We start from the raw sequence: 15,099 nt of genomic DNA on the forward strand, positions 1-15,099 counted from the left end.
TATCTTATCGCCGCGGGGGTGGGCCTGAGAGACTGGCAACTGGGGCAGGCAGGGTGTAGGTGCCAAGTGCCTAGTAGGCTGAATGGCAAGCCATTGGGCCCCCGCTCGCCTGCCGCTTGGGTGCTGTGCCATCTGCAACGCTGCTAACCTGCAAGTGCGCACTCATTGCGACGGCATCCTCTATCGCCTCAGCTTCTTCACTTCTCCCCACCACCCCACGACCAACCTGGAGACCTTTGATGGTTTAAGCCGTAAGCCAGCGAGCACTGTGTTATTCGGAAGCATCCGCTATGGCAGCCGAAGACGCAAATGACGATCGTGACGCGCTCGACGCGCTGGAACTGGAGGCAAAGGAGTTTGACAAAGTAGGCACCCTCGCCTCTGCGTTGATGTCTGCGCTGAGGACTTCATCGTTGACCTGCTGCCTACCAGGATGCCGAGATCGATAGGATTCTCAAGGCTTTCCGTCTTGATGCGTAAGTTCCATACACCTCCCCGCGCCCCGTTTGGTCTTCGGCGAGGTCTCTGACGCCTGTTCTCGACGCAGCTACGCCGTCCTCGACCTCCACCCAGGCGTCCCCGAGTCCGACATCAAGATCACGTATCGTAAAAAGTCGCTCCTCATACATCCCGACAAGACCAAGAACCCACGTGCGCCCGACGCGTTCGATCGCCTGAAGAAGGCTCAAACAGAGCTCATGGACGAGAAGAAGCGTGCCATCCTCGACGAAGCCATCGCCGACGCGCGCATGCTCCTCATCCGCGAAAACAAGTGGACCGTTGACAGCCCTGAGCTCAAGACCGACGACTTCGACAAGAAGTGGCGCACCAAGTCGATGGAGGTCCTGATCGACAACGAGCAACGCCGCCGCCGCCAGCTCAAGGCCCAGATGCAGGAGGAGGGCCGCGAGCAGCGCAAGGAGGAGGCCGAGCTGGAGGAGCGCAAGCGCAAGCGCAAACACGAACAAGACTGGGAGGCTACCCGTGACCAGCGCATCAACAGTTGGAGGAGTTTCCAGAAGGGCAAGTCGACTGGTGGAGGGGATCCAGACAAGAAGAAAAAGAAGAAGCTGAAGCCCATCGGTTGAGAGGCCTCATCACAGCTCATCCTGGTGCTACGCGAACGGCTAGGCGCACGATGCCGCTTCGAACAACTACCTCCCCATAATTCGGCGCCTCATTTTGTTCATGCTTGCCGCCGCACATTCGTTGCGTCGCTTTGATTTGTGAGTCGACAAAATCTACACACCGTCCGGGATCTGACCAAGACAGCGGCTTTGGGAGGCGAGCGCAACGCTAAGATACCCCGACGGGCGTTTGGAGAAACCACGAGATTGAAGGACGACACATTTGACAGCTGCGGGACACGAAAGTCACGTCACATTTGTTTTTTGCGAGATTGCTCGAAGCTTGGTGCCTGGTGTGAGGAGATTCTTCTTCTCGCTGAGAGACTACGCTCTCTACGCAATACCTGTTAGCATACACGGAAAGGTCCAAGCTAGCCTGTAAATCTGCACAAAGAATCCTGGGGTCGCTCTTCGTACCCCCCTCCCCATGAAAACGCCATGACTGAATGTCGTCCCCGTTTTGAACACCACTAAATGCACTCTATACATCACGTCCACCTTCAATGCTCTATGATACAGAAACAATCGTACGTCGCTGTGCGTCCTCAGCCTGTCGTCGAGTCAGACTTCTTAGGCTCGTCTTTAGGCTTGTCCTGCTTCTTGTCGTCCTTGCTTGTTGCGTTGGGTTCGCCTTCGCCGTCCTTCTGATGGGCCGGGTGGTTGGTCAGCGTATGCCACATGGACTTGAGGAACCCTTCGTTTTTATGAGACTCTGGGTCCGAGGGATCAGTCGTGGGCCTGCACATGTTTGTTAGTCTGTATGTCACGTCTACCACCGACGTGGCGCACTTACCGCTGTGATGAGACGTTCATCACCCGCCTCGCAGTCTTGTCACCCATCTCATCGGCAAGCATCTCCACAATCGTTCGCTGGTTCGCGCTGAGGTATTTGGGCATGTTGACCCTGAACTCCACTCTGAGGTCGCCAGAGCCGCCCCTTCGCGAGCCGAGCCTCTTCATACCCATGCCGGTCATCGTCATCTTATCACCGGTATTGGTGCCGGTGGCGACCCTGACATTGACGCTCCCGTCCAATGTGGGGATAGACACCTGGCCGCCGAGCAGCGCCGTGGTCAAGGGAATGTTGGCGGTATATAGGATGTTGGACCCTTCTCTGCTGAACTTGGGATCCTTGGCGACGCGGACAAAGACGTACAGATCGCCGCGCTGCGACCTGGTGTTGGGCTCGGCGGTTCGCCCTGTCGGAGGGGCGTCGCCTGCGCCGTCGACTCTGAGTCGCATGCCGTCCTCGATGCCGGCCGGAATATCCACCGTTATCGACTTGCGCTCCCGTACCACGCCGTTGCCAGAACAAGTCTTGCACTCGGAGCCCTTGGGAATGGTCGAGCCAGTCCCGTCGCAGGTCCCGCAGGTCGACGCCATCTGAAAGCCGCCCTGCATGAAGTGCAATCGAGTACCGGTTCCATTGCAAGCCTTGCACGGAGAGCGTTGCGTGCCCGTCTTCAAGCCGCTTCCCGTGCACGTCCCACACGTGGTCAGCGGAGTGATGGAAATCGTCTTGCTCGTGCCCTTGGCCGCCTCCATGAACGATATGCTGGCCTGAACCTCGATATTGTCGCCGACCAGAATCTCCTGCTGGAACGGGCTGCCCCGAGCTCCGCGCCTGCCGCCAAACGGACCTTGCTGCCCAGTGAACGCGGAGAAGATGTCCTCAAAGTTGAAGCCCCCGCCAAATCCGCCCTGCCCACCAAAGCCCGAGAATGGATTGCCTGCTCCGCCGAAAGGGTCACCTCCCGGCGCAGGGCCTCCGCTCGGGTCGAAGCCTGCCGCGCCAAACTGGTCATACTGCTCCCGCTTCTTAGGGTCGGACAGAATCTCGTAGGCGGATTGGATGTCGGCGAACTTGTCTTTAGCGGTCGCGTCCTTGTTCGTATCGGGGTGGTATTTCTTCGCGAGGCCGTAGTAAGCCTTCTTGATCTCGGCGGCGGTTGCGCTCTTGCTCACGCCGAGAGCCTTGTATGGGTCTTTTTGGCCCAGAGCGTTGGTAGCGTGGAAGTACTGATCAGGCAGTCAGCAAATCTGGTCTCACAACATCATGGCAAGATAGGACTCACACGTCGTGAACAAGGCGCATTATTCTTTCGTGGACTGGCAGATCGGGCGCGGGGCGTAACGCGATAAGAGGCGATATGGAATCGGGCTCCTTTGCCGACGCATTCTCGGAGCTTAGGTCGGCTGGCGAACTGGGTTTGCGCCAGGACTCGCGCAGGCGCAGCGGCCTTGGTGAGCAGGCTGGAGTTCATGTTGAGCCACAGCAATTCATCTGATGAGCAGCATAGGCCTTTCAAAAAGATTGTCTGCCGCAATTTGAGCAAGCTGAGCCGTGTAGCGGGAACGTAGGAGTTGGCAAGTCCAGCGCAGAGCAACGCTCCCCCGAAACTTTTCTGCCGGGCTTGAACCGGGGCCGTTCTGCCTGAGGCGTCCAATGCCGTCATAACCCGAAGGTGCGCGGTCGGCCAATGGCGGAGCTCCTATATCTCACTTGTGGAATCCTCCAGCTCCATCGCGAACCGGGCCCACATCTCTCTCCCCCATGAGCATCAACCCAGACCCTGACTCCCACCGAAGCACGTAGAAGGCTTGCCTGTTTGTGGTTTCTGGCAGATGCAGAACCGTAAGGCTTGCCGCGATTCTGCTCCAACGTTTCCAATAGCGACGCATTGCCGGTGACCCTCCGGCGCAACGGCTACTGACTTACGCCTGAATACCTGAATACAACCGTCGATTGCTCGCCTAGACGGCCACTACCAAAGACCATGGCCGACACTTCACAACTTCGAGGAAGGCTCGCCACATTGCGCCTTCAGTTCTGCCTCTGTCCAATCCCACAACGCCTTTGCGAGCTCGTCATTCTTCCCTAGCTTCCGCACCTTGTCAGGCTTCCCCACGGGCTCATAGTACTCGCCGCTCACGAGATCCTTTGATACGGACGCCCACAGCTGATTCTTGACACCCTCATTGACTGGCACGTGCGGAAGGTTAGCGAGCGGCCCGTTCGCCCGATCTGACTTGGATATGCCCGTCGCGCTAGCCTCGAGGTTCGTATGTACGACCCCCGGGTGAACCGCCGCAACCGTCAGACGAGGGTTCCGATGCGCAAGCTGCCGCGCGAAAAGGACGTTGGCAAACTTGCTCTGGCCGTAGCGCACAAAGGGGTCCACGTGAGCGTATTCTGTCTTGAGAGTGTCGAAGAGGATGCCCGCTTTGGGGCCGAGTTTGTGGCCCTCAGACGTGAGCACCACCACTCGCACGTCGGCGTCGGGGCTGCGCTGGGCCGTCTTGTCCAGCATGGGAAGCAGGAGCTTGGTGAGAAGCGCATGGCCCATGTGATTCGTCCCGAACTGCACCTCGTATCCGTCCTCAGTCAGCCCTGGCAATGTCGCCATGATGCCTGCATTGAGCATGAGGATGTCAAGACGGCCAGACTCTTGCAGGAATGCGCGAGCCGCCCTTTGGATTGATGCGAAGGATGTCAAGTCCATTTGCAAAATCCGGATGGGCGCACCCGGAGCTTGCTGCTGAATCTCATTGACGGCTGCCCGGGCCTTATCGAGGTTGCGCGCCGCGAGCCATATCTGCTTTGGCTTGTGTTTGGCGTATTCAAGGATTGCCTGTCTGCCGAGGCCAATGTTGCCGCCCGTGACAAGAATCACTTTGTTCTGCAACGACGGTATGTCTTTGTCAGGGTCGAACTTGTCAGAGGTGGTGGATTGCCCCATGCTGATGGTAAGAAATATGCGTCGCGCTGCAACCCTGGAGTTGTGTATGCCCTGTTTGTTGGAATACCCATGAGCGCGGGTCCTTGCTGGTCTCGTCAAAACGTACTTGCAGAAACGGTTTAAACACGGCGAGCGAGTTCGTCTGGCGGTATGCGTATACGGCACAGGACTATAAATGTAGACAATTGATAAACAGTCTCACTTAGTGTAATTGGATTTTGTGTTGTTTGTGTTTCTTTGTTGTACAGGGCAGATGTGGCATGTAGGCAAACAATATCTACGGAGGCGGATTGAGATGGCGGCTTCCCTCTTGTCTACCTTATTATTAGGGGCAAAAGCCTAGGGCGGGGTGGCGGAGTTGTCCCGATGGGCCTCGGCATGGCAACAAGCCACTAATGGATCTTTCCAGTAGTACGGGCGGCCTTGTGTCAACGGCCGCCCACCCACAAACCACAGTGCCTAGCATCTCGAATAGCTTTGCCGCCCCGGTAGGCCGGCTCGGGCTTTGTTTCGAATCTATGCTTTTCCTCTGCTTTTTTTGTTGATCGCTGTAGAACGGCCATAGTTAAGTTTTTTGGGCCTTGGGCCGTTCAAACTAATGGGCACGATCCCTGCAGCGCACCCAAGCAATTGGCAACATTACAATAACCCAACGACCACGACCAGCCCGTCGCAGCCAATGTTAACAGACGCCTTCAGGTAGATGGATAGGGTGTGCGCCGCGGCAATGATGCTCAGTCCGCAAGCGCCCCATTTTGCTATCGACCGGTGTTGACGCCAAAGGTCCAAGCTGCAGGAGCTACGTCAACCTCCATGCTAGATGCAGTGCATTTTGGACGACGACACGTCCTCTGAACAAAGAAGATTAATCTATCTGATGGTAATTGCGGGCAGAATGATCCTGACGTGAGCCCACAACGTCAATGCCACTTGGTATCCCATGAAAGCCACCATGCCCACGCGCCAAAACGCCACCCAAATGCCACACACGAAGCAGTCGCTCAAGCCAAGACCCCCTCTACTTTGTAACAATCGCACCTGTACGGGTCGGTCCGGATGTCCTCGCGACCCTCTCGCTGTGTATCTTGTGAAGAAAGTCGACAATGACGTCATTCTCTTGCACGCCCACGCCGTTGAAGTGCTTGCGCACCGCCATGGCGAGCTGCTCCTTGCCCTGGCGACGCAAGGCTCCATTTCTGCGCGCCATGGTCGGCGAGTAGAGCCCGATGCCTCCGGGCCGAGAGAGGACGAGCTGGTGGTACGTGCTGGAGAAGGAGGTCGGCGTGGAGAGCCGGTATTCGCGACGGTACGCGTTCAGCGCGGCGCGGTCGAACGTGGTCCAGTTCAGCTATGGCATCGGGTTCCGTCAGCGTCAGAAGCTTCGTCGAGGCCACGAGGGGGGTCTCACGGTAGGAGTAGCGGCCTCGGCAGCGGCAGCAGCAGCAGCGGTAGCAGCGGTATGCTGGGCGGCCGCGGAGGTGGGCGCGTTGGCGCCTTTGATCAGGCCGTGGGTAGCGGCGTTCGTCTGGCTGGCCCCACGGCGCATCTTGACGGACGAGGGCGCGGCTGACTTCTCCTTGGTGGTGCCACCTTCGGCCTTGTGGTCGTCGGTGGCGCGCGAGCCCTTCGGAGGCGCCATTGTGGTTCACAAGTTGCGGCGGCGATGGTCGTACTGTTTTGTCGAGCGAGCTGGTCATTGAGGGTGCAGAAACCGGTGCGCGGCGGCCAGTCACGGCAGAATAACTTGGGAGACTGCTCTTTCCGTCATGCCGAGGGCGGTGAGGTGGTGGGGTTCGGTCACTTGTCCCGTGCCTGGGCGGCGGTCAACAAGCCTGGAGACTCAGTCAGGGTCTCGTGCGACCCCCACGCCTGGTACGTACGTTGATAAAGTGGCTGCAGGCAACGTCCACCCTTTCTCGGTGTGAGCCGGCGGCGGCATCATCACTCTGACAGACACACTACAGCGACACCAACCCCCGCATGAGCTGACACCACCTGTGCATAGTACCAAGTAGTACTCCGTACTGTACTTCGTACCTTGTATTTCAAAATACGGTCCCCCCCCCCCTTTTGGCTTCAAACTTCACACTGTCTGGTATGTAGGCTGAGATGGCTACTAACGTTACTTCGTATAAAGTACTCATACCCGTCCTCCCCCGCTTGCGGTAGTAATATTGCGTACTACTAACTTTTGTGCATGACGCTCCACCTCGATTTTCAGTCTCTCGTGTCCTTGGCGTCTTGCAGAATCACGTCACTCGCCTTCTCGCTAATCATGAAAATCGCAATCAGCGGGAACGTTCCCGGCACATCGGGGAAAATAGACGCATCCACAACGCGGAGGCCCTGGATGCCCCGGACCCGGAAGCGTGAGTCCAGCACGGCCATGGCGTTGCCCTCGCCGCCTATCGCCGCCGTGCCGGTGGGATGGTGTCCGTACGCCTCGTACTTGACAAAGTTGCGAAGCTCCTCCACGGAGCTCACGTTTCGTCCAGGGAACCACTCTTCCGCAGCCGTCCCCTTTAGGCCGGGCACCGAGTCGAAGATCTTGCGGGCAAACTTGATGGCGTCGACCAGGCCCTGGATGTCCTCGTCGGCCCCGTCAACAAAGTACTTGAAATCGATCTCGGGCATGTCTCGTGGGTCAGAAGACGTCAGCCGCACAGTGCCCGCGCGGTTCCGCGAATGTGACTCGGCGATGGTGAAGGTGTACTTGTTTGCGCCATCCCTGAACTTGGTGAAGTCGGTGTAAGGCGGGAGGTGTCCTCGGATGGCGTCCGGGTAGCTGTACATGATGATGTCGCGCTCGCCACGCGGCGCGACGCTCGTCGTCCACTGCAGGATCTGGGGAAAGCCAAGCGTCGTCCACGGACCAGTGCCGTTGGTGCGCCACTGCTCATAGCATGGAGAGACCTTGCCCTTGTCCACGATGCAGCCGTCAAACAGCGTAAAGTTATTGGGGAACCCGTGGATGACGGGAACCTCGTAGTGGTCCTGAAGATTGCCGCCCACTCCAGGCAGATCGGCCACGACGGGAATATCGAAAGTCTTGAGGTGCTCAGCAGGGCCGATACCGCTCAGCATCAAGATTTGTGGCGTGTTGAACGTGCCACCAGCAATAATCACCTCGCGCTTGGCTGTAACTGTTCGCCGCGTCCCCGTATTGTTGGCGCCGCTCTTTTGGACGCGCGGGTCGGCTTTGTACAGCATAGTGCCCTCGAGGAACTCGACACCTGTCGCCTTGCGGTCACCATCGACCAAGACCCGCGTGACGAGACTATTAAAGCGGACAGTCAAGGGTAGCCCCATGGCGATGCCGTCATTGACGCGGTTGGCCGCGCTGTATCTCTTCTTGTTCTCATCTCTCTTGAACGAGAGCTGGTATGCGTCGTTTTGCAGATCCCGATCTGGGATCTTTCCGTTGGAGTCCTTCTTGAGAATGACGTCCCAGTCGTGGCTTTCGCTTCTCTCCTTGAAGCCGAGGGCGGCCACGGAACCTTGAGCGACAGCAACTATCTGCGGGTCCTTCTCAAACAGTGCCTTGTCGCCAACGCCAACAGGTTGATATCCATCAAAGCCATGGCCGGGCGCGCCCTTCGGAAGGAAGGTGTTCCTCTCGAGCTTCTCGAAGTAGGACCGCATGTGGTCGTGGCCCCAAGTCTCATCACCAGTGATATTGGCGATGTTGTCCCAATCCCACTCAGACGGATACACCGTCACGCCGCCATTGTGTGTGTCGCATCCGCCCAGGGTCCCGGCTCTCGGGTACCAGAAGCCGAGCTGCTTCGAGCCCTTTGGGGGGTCGAAGCCGACCCAGTACTCGCCGTTAGGCTGCGTCCATACAAGCTTACTGTCCTTTGCGGACTCCGCCTCGTCGTCGAAGTGTTTGACGTAAAACCACCAACCCTGCTCTGCGTCGAACTGTGCTTCTCCAAAAAACGCAGGAATCTGCTGGCTCTCCTTGTCGGTATGGTTTTGGCCAGCCTCCAGGAGAAGCACAGAGTAGCCCGCATGCGCGAGGTTCACCGCTAAGGGGCCGCCGCCAGGTCCGGAACCAACGACAATGTAGTCGAACGCGTCATTGTCATGATGGTTTGGTGTCGATTTATCCGCGGCTAGTTCGGCAAGAGAGAGTCGTGCGAGAAGGGGCACCAACAAGGCGCCCTTGGAGAACAACATGATGAGGTACCCGGCGAGCTACTACGCAATGGCTATCAAGGATGCAAAGCAAAAGGTGTCTAGCGATGACCTGGTAGAACCATAGTGCGACTCAACACCCTTTTTATACCTATGCCAATTTGTCTGCCGTTGTCGATCGCCGCGAGACGCCTTAACCGTTCCGTCAATCTCCATAGTATAACTCTACGTACGTGCTTCGCCATGTGTCAACCCCATCCCGAACGGGGGTAGCATATGCAGTAGTCATAATGGCCTCGCATGTGGACCGGCGCGCTATTCCAAAGTCGCTGTGTGTGGCACAGTCAGCGGCCGTTTCTTGCAGTCGTGGCGTGACGCGTGGTTGGCCACGCTCCATGTTCAAGCTTACGCCGGCTGAGCGGCGATGGTCGGGGTCTCATCTTATCTGATGGATAAGCGCTCCCTGGATCGCAAAAGGGATCGGGGCCAACTGTCGACGTGCTTTCTCAAACAATGACTTCAAGGTGATTTTATCTCATGTTTTGGGGAACTGCCTGATTATCTGGAGGATGCAACGCAGTCATCTCAAAGAACTCATGGCCGCCCGGGGCGGATTTGAATCGCTAGGTGAGATGCTACTTCGCGCAAGGTTGCTGTATAACTAGTTGTACCGCGTCTCTCGTGAGGTCTTTTCCCGCCGGCGTTGACAGGACTTTGGTCGAGTATGAGAGAGTTCGCTGGGCCCCTGCTTCGCCGGTCGGCACTATGACGTACGCTAAGGCCTGTCTGCGCCGCGGCACGGGCATTGTGAGTCCTAGTCCGGCTTGTGGCGGCGATGTTAGCGACGGTACTTTGTTATTGCGGTTTTTTAGACCTTCGATATTAGGGTGTCCGGCTCGTCACAGTAAGGATGACAAGGCTAGCGATAGTAAAGAAATTGACCGACACAACGACAATCACCCCGATGAATGACCGTGCGATCGGAATATTAACCCGGAGGCTTGAGTTGCCGGCTTGGAAAGCAAGACAGTGAATTTCCGAACAGGGCAGCGATCGCATGCACGATGTTAGAGCAATTTATTTCTCCATTTTCCAGAGTTTGGGCCATGCATGCTCTCCTTGCGCTACCCCAACGCGGAAATCCAGCGCACACGTAGCATTCATAGATATCTATGAGGAGGGGGCCGACTTCGTAGCTACATGTATCCGGAAAGAATGACACTCAGTCACGAGCCCAGAGCGTCCGCTCAGTTGACTCTATTTCGAGGGACTATCATCAGCGGCGACTTGGAAAAGCCTTTCTCGAGCGAGAAGCATCCAGCCAATGCGCTGCGCACCACCCATCGACATAGCCGAGCAGAGGGATTTTTAGCATTGAACCGTTGGAGTAGAATTTGCCAGATTGACCCTACCTTGCCCACCACTGTCTGTACTTCGTAGATTAGGTAGAGCCAACATTGCGTGCGGTTTGGGAAGAACCCTTTCGCGAGGCTCGGGGAGGTTCCGCGCCCACACAAAACCTGATCTGGTTCCGGAACGGGGCGAAACGGCATAAAAGCAGCAAGTCGAGGCGAGGGGGGCTGGGAGAAAGCGCAAGCGTGAATTTCTATGTGTCCGACGTTGAGGTGGCGGCCGCTGCGATTGGCCCTGCGGGTACAGCATGCTTAAAACCACACCCTAAAAGCCACAGCCGCGCCGCACCGGCCCCAATCTAATCTAATCTGATCATCACTTGTTGGGGACTCAGACGGAGCGGGGGCACGGTACTTTACGGGCCTAATTCAGAAGCAATTCCGTACAGTGCAAGGTATTTATCGCGGCCTTTGATATGCCTGACCGCGCCTCGTGCCGTTGTCTGCTCCGGAACCGGAGAGCATTGATTCCTCCCCAGCTTTGGCGCCGATATGGGATTGGCAGCATGCCGGACGTATTCCCATGTGTAGGCACATGGCCCTTCCCGAGCGCCGTCGCTAGGCTGTCGCCAGGGTGGTCGGAGCATTATTAGCGCAAAGTTTTACGAATTGCAACCGACAAACCCTTTTCTGCCGTCGGATGCGCCCCTCGGGGCTCGGATGCCGGCGCTTTTGCCCCGGACCGTACCGCAGCCGGCCGCCTGCCCTGGTGCATGACTTTTAACCAAGGCGCTCGAGGGTGGCTCAAAGGCTCGTCCGCCTACTGTCGATATAGTTGTAGGACTGGCGGTCGGAGACGCCACACGAGAAGAACGATGGGCTGTTCGGCTCAACCCGGAACATCGTATAAGAAAGACGGAACCCTTTTGCCAATGTCGCGTCGCCACACGGTCTCCTAAACACTCGCGCTCCGTCGTACTCCGAGGCAAATCACCAACGAGCAAGTAAAGTCTTACACCCCGGTGCGGCATGGTCACACAAGAAGAGGGGTCGAAAGAGCACGAAGGAGTGAGACCCGGTGCGTTAGACTCTTGGCAGCGCAAAGAGTCTTGGCCGGAGGTGGGCGCTTTGCCCCCATTGAGTCTTTTGGTACGCGCGAAAGATGCAGCCCATGCGTGGAAACCATGCAGAAACGGGAACGCCGCAGGGCAGCTCACGCCAATCATCGCAGCCGTGGCTGCGAGGGATCACTCGGCCGATGCATGTTGGCTGCGGGACTTGCAGATTCCGTCCAGTGGAGCTGCCTCCCATTTGGTTATCAGATCATTTGATCACGAGAGGCAAAAAACGAGCCTGTCGTGTGGGAGGCGCCGGGAATTGGCCCGGCTTGGTTTGCCCGTTGCCGGTGGCACTGGCTTGAATCCTTTTACGTTGGGGATGGCAAAAAATGTCCAGAGCATACCTACGAAGTATTGCTGCATGGGTTCCACTCGCCGGCAACGGATGCGACGCACGCCCGCCTCGCGCCGAGATCTGTATAAAGAAGTCTTGGCCATCCCAACCCGCTCAGACACTCTCTGCTGTCCATACTCTTGCTTTCCATATCCCGGGTAGATCTCTTCCTCTTTGTGGTGTCCGCACCCGCTGGTACAATTTCTGTATTGGACTAGGTTGGTCATGGCAAACGTCAACAGCATCGTGGCACAGCCGCGCGAGGCCCCGCCCGCTGACGTCGAGAGGACGGTCAGCCCGCACGAGAAAGACCTCGCGCAGCTTGCCGCCCGCAGCAAGGAGGAAGACGACTCGGATGACAGCTCCCAGTTCAAGCAGGACGGTGTCAAACAGGTCGAGGCCGTGACACAGGTCTGGGACAAGAAGGCTCTCTGGATCGTCTTTGGATTGTAAGTACTATTCGTCAAAACACGAAGCCAAGCACGCGGGCTCGGAGTTGTGCTAAACTGGTTCTTGGCTAGGCTGTATCTCGTCAACTTCGTGGACACGCTCTTCCAGGCCGTGACTGGCGGCTTGGAACCATACATCACGTCTTCATTTGGCCAGCATGGCCTCCTGTCCGTGGTCAGCGTCATCTCGTCCATTGTTGGCGGTTCCAGCAAGCTAGCCATTGCCAAGGTCATCGACATCCGCGGCCGATGTGAAGGCTTCATCTTCATGATCGTTTTGATCATTCTTGGAATCCTCATGAAGGCGCTCTGCAAGAATGTTGAGACGTACACTGCCGGCCAAACCTTCTACTGGGTCGGCCACATTGGGCTCGGATACATTATCGATGTGATCCTGTCCGACATGACGACGCTCCGCAACCGAATGTTCATGTGGGGTCTGTATATGAGCCCCAGGTTTGCCGGGACATTCGGTGGCCCCCCCATTGCCGAACTCTTTTACAAGAAGTCGACCTTCCGATGGGCATTTGGAGCTTTCATCATCATCATCACTGCGTGTGCTGTCCCCGTCATCGCCATACTCCTCTACTACGAAGGCAAGGCCAAGAAGTTGCAGATTCTTGCGGAGAAGCCGAAGCGCACACTTTGGGAATCTGTCAAGTACTATTTCGTCGAGTTTGATGGTACGCCCGCCCCCCCCCATTTCGGTATCAACACCGCATCAATCATGCTGACTTGTCCCAGTCGTTGGCATGCTTCTCACCATCGCAGGCTTCTCCCTGATTCTACTTCCCATGAGCATCGCGAAGCGGGCACCCAATGGCTGGGCTAGCGGCTATATTATTGCCATGCTCGTCCTTGGAGTCTTGTGTCTGGCCGCCTTTGGCGTGTGGGAGAGGTGGTTCGCCAAGGTGCCGTATCTGCCATTTGAGTACCTCAAGAACCGGACCATACTGGGCGCGTGCCTGCTCGATGCGTTCCTCTTCATGTCCGTCTTGTAAGTTGCAACGACCCCTGTCCTGAGAGGTGCTTTTTTAACTTGGCTGATAGCTGCTGGGACACGTATTACTATTCATACCTGCAAGTCGTTCACGGCCTGAGCATCACCGTTTCTGGTTACACGCTCAATGCTTATTCGCTGACTTCGACCTTTCTCGCCCCGTTCATCGGACTGTTAGTGCTGCATTCGAATTGTTGAGACCCTCTACAATACAGGTGCTAACGGTGGCGCAGCTTTCTCCGATGGTACGGTCGCTACTACTGGGTTGCCATCTCGGGCATTCCGTTCTGCGTTTTGGGCACCGCCCTGCTGTATCATTTCCGACACCCTGGCGAGGACATTGGCTACCTAGTCATGTGTCAAGTCTTTCATGGAGTGTCCGGAGGCATCTGGGCCATGACGGGGCCTCTGGCGCTGATGGCGTCCGTTGGGCATCAGGACATTGCCGTGGTCCTTGCATTGCACGGCATGTTTGCGTCCATCGGCCGGTCAATCGGCCTCGGTATCTCGGGCGCTATTTGGAACAACGATCTGCCCGTGGAGATTTACAGGGAGTTGCCTGACAATGCCAAAAACCAGAGCGCGGCGCTCTTCGGCGATATGCGCTTGCAGCTCCACGACCCCTTGGGCACGCCCATCCGTGACGCTGTTGTCACGGCGTACGGTACAGTCCAGAGGCGGATGGTCATTGCCGGTTGCGCCATCTTGCCCTTCATTGTCGCCTGCGTGCTCGTGTGGCGGAACCTTCCCATCGACAGGAAGCAGACCAAGGGGACTGTTTTCTGAGCCGAAGTGGGGACGCGGCTGCAGGGGTCTCGGCAACGCAAGAGCGTCGAGCGTGTAAATACGTACGAGGCTCATTCGCGCGTTTTTCAATGCCATCGGATATTAGGCTGCTGATAAGCAATACTATGGCCGTGTCTCACCTCGACAAGCTTTGATGGTGATGTTGCAACGGATCGGAAAGGCTCTTAAAGGGGTGCCGCCCAGCGGTTTGCCTTTGGTGGAACCTGCAGGCATGATCCAAATCGATACGGTTCGACGGGCCAGCGGAGCCACATCGCGGCACACGTTACATAGTATCAGACGGTGTCCACGACGGCTTGTCGACCCGGATCCACGAATATTATGCCGATAGAGGTGCGGGCATGGCCCGGGAGAGCATCAGGAGCCCAGGGCTCGCGTGACGCGGCAGCGGGCGGCGGGCTTCGGCGGCGACCAGCCAGAGGCCATGCAGTGACGCATTGCTCGAACAGGCTTGTCGAGAATGATCCGTGTGGGTAATAAGGCAGTTGGAAAAGTCGCAACTCGGGCCAACTCAGCCTCACCACCTCACGGCGTGCCGGGCGGTCAACGTTGGCGTTGGTCGTCGTCGAGGTCAACAGCAAACCGAGAGAGGAGGCGAGGGCTGAGGCAGAGAGAGCGAGCGAGCGAGCACGCGGCAGTTGGACCCGGTTCGGTGGTCGCGGCGTCCATTGGCTTCCATTGTCGGGGCGTCGGAGGCGCCTGGGCCGTCTGGGCGCCCGCGACGAGGCGGCCGCCGCCTGCGTCTGCGCCTGTGCCTGCGCCTGCACCACCGCGGCCCGGGGGGCCAGGTAAGGTACAGCGGGCATACCTTAGTACCTCCAGGTTACCTCTCGTACTTCGTACCCAACCTCTTAGTTTGGCCATGAGTGATGAGTGAGTGCCCAACTCCGTGCTGCTGGAGTGCTGCTGGCGTTCCCTCACAATGGGGAAGGTGCGCATTGGCGTGTGCCTCTTCCCGCGGGCAGCAGCTCGGTTCTGCGCCTTGACGCTATTCGCTCCTGCCACGCAGGGCGGGGTTCTGCAGGTGGAGCCCGC

The 15,099-nt window shown here is 57.5% G+C and overlaps 6 protein-coding genes across 7 annotated transcripts; 2 read left to right on the forward strand and 4 right to left on the reverse strand.

Annotated features, from left to right (window-relative positions):
• Nucleotides 1–179: 179 nt before the first annotated feature.
• spf31 (DnaJ sub C member 8) lies at nt 180–1,531 on the forward strand. The gene is made up of 3 exons (XM_047989051.1): nt 180–365; nt 433–476; nt 548–1,531. Exons 1-3 carry the CDS (start codon nt 291–293, stop codon nt 1,086–1,088), a joined length of 660 nt encoding a protein of 219 aa, XP_047845050.1. The 5' UTR covers nt 180–290; the 3' UTR covers nt 1,089–1,531.
• Nucleotides 1,377–3,496, reverse strand: MDJ1 (mdj1 protein precursor). The gene is made up of 3 exons (XM_047989052.1): nt 3,203–3,496; nt 1,921–3,146; nt 1,377–1,865 (listed from the first exon to the last, which is right to left on the reverse strand). The coding sequence occupies exons 1-3, from the start codon at nt 3,389–3,391 to the stop codon at nt 1,673–1,675; spliced, it is 1,608 nt and encodes a 535-aa protein (XP_047845051.1). The 5' UTR covers nt 3,392–3,496; the 3' UTR covers nt 1,377–1,672.
• Nucleotides 3,497–3,820: 324 nt separating this feature from the next.
• Nucleotides 3,821–5,139, reverse strand: JDV02_007549 (NADP-retinol dehydrogenase). The gene is made up of 2 exons (XM_047989053.1): nt 4,974–5,139; nt 3,821–4,918 (listed from the first exon to the last, which is right to left on the reverse strand). Exon 2 carries the CDS (start codon nt 4,865–4,867, stop codon nt 3,917–3,919), a length of 951 nt encoding a protein of 316 aa, XP_047845052.1. The 5' UTR covers nt 4,868–4,918; nt 4,974–5,139; the 3' UTR covers nt 3,821–3,916.
• Nucleotides 5,140–5,601: 462 nt separating this feature from the next.
• JDV02_007550 (uncharacterized protein) lies at nt 5,602–6,724 on the reverse strand. Its single transcript, XM_047989054.1, has 2 exons — nt 6,276–6,724; nt 5,602–6,215 (listed from the first exon to the last, which is right to left on the reverse strand). Exons 1-2 carry the CDS (start codon nt 6,504–6,506, stop codon nt 5,886–5,888), a joined length of 561 nt encoding a protein of 186 aa, XP_047845053.1. The 5' UTR covers nt 6,507–6,724; the 3' UTR covers nt 5,602–5,885.
• A 117-nt stretch (nt 6,725–6,841) lies between these two features.
• JDV02_007551 (Choline dehydrogenase) lies at nt 6,842–10,042 on the reverse strand. The gene has a single exon (XM_047989055.1). It carries the CDS (start codon nt 9,044–9,046, stop codon nt 7,085–7,087), a length of 1,962 nt encoding a protein of 653 aa, XP_047845054.1. The 5' UTR covers nt 9,047–10,042; the 3' UTR covers nt 6,842–7,084.
• Nucleotides 10,043–11,857: 1,815 nt separating this feature from the next.
• Nucleotides 11,858–15,066, forward strand: JDV02_007552 (uncharacterized protein). 2 transcript variants are annotated; one of them, XM_047989056.1, is made up of 5 exons: nt 11,858–12,257; nt 12,330–12,940; nt 13,002–13,254; nt 13,308–13,430; nt 13,491–15,066. In XM_047989056.1, exons 1-5 carry the CDS (start codon nt 12,034–12,036, stop codon nt 14,041–14,043), a joined length of 1,764 nt encoding a protein of 587 aa, XP_047845055.1. In that variant the 5' UTR covers nt 11,858–12,033; the 3' UTR covers nt 14,044–15,066. The 2 variants fall into 2 exon arrangements, with proteins under 2 accessions (XP_047845055.1, XP_047845056.1); XM_047989057.1 differs by having other exon boundaries at nt 13,308–15,066.
• The last annotated feature ends 33 nt before the right edge of the window (nt 15,067–15,099 follow it).

The sequence above is a fragment of the Purpureocillium takamizusanense genome, chromosome 7 (genome assembly GCF_022605165.1).
Source record: "Purpureocillium takamizusanense chromosome 7, complete sequence".
In the NCBI taxonomy this organism is placed as follows: Eukaryota; Fungi; Ascomycota; class Sordariomycetes; order Hypocreales; family Ophiocordycipitaceae; genus Purpureocillium; species Purpureocillium takamizusanense.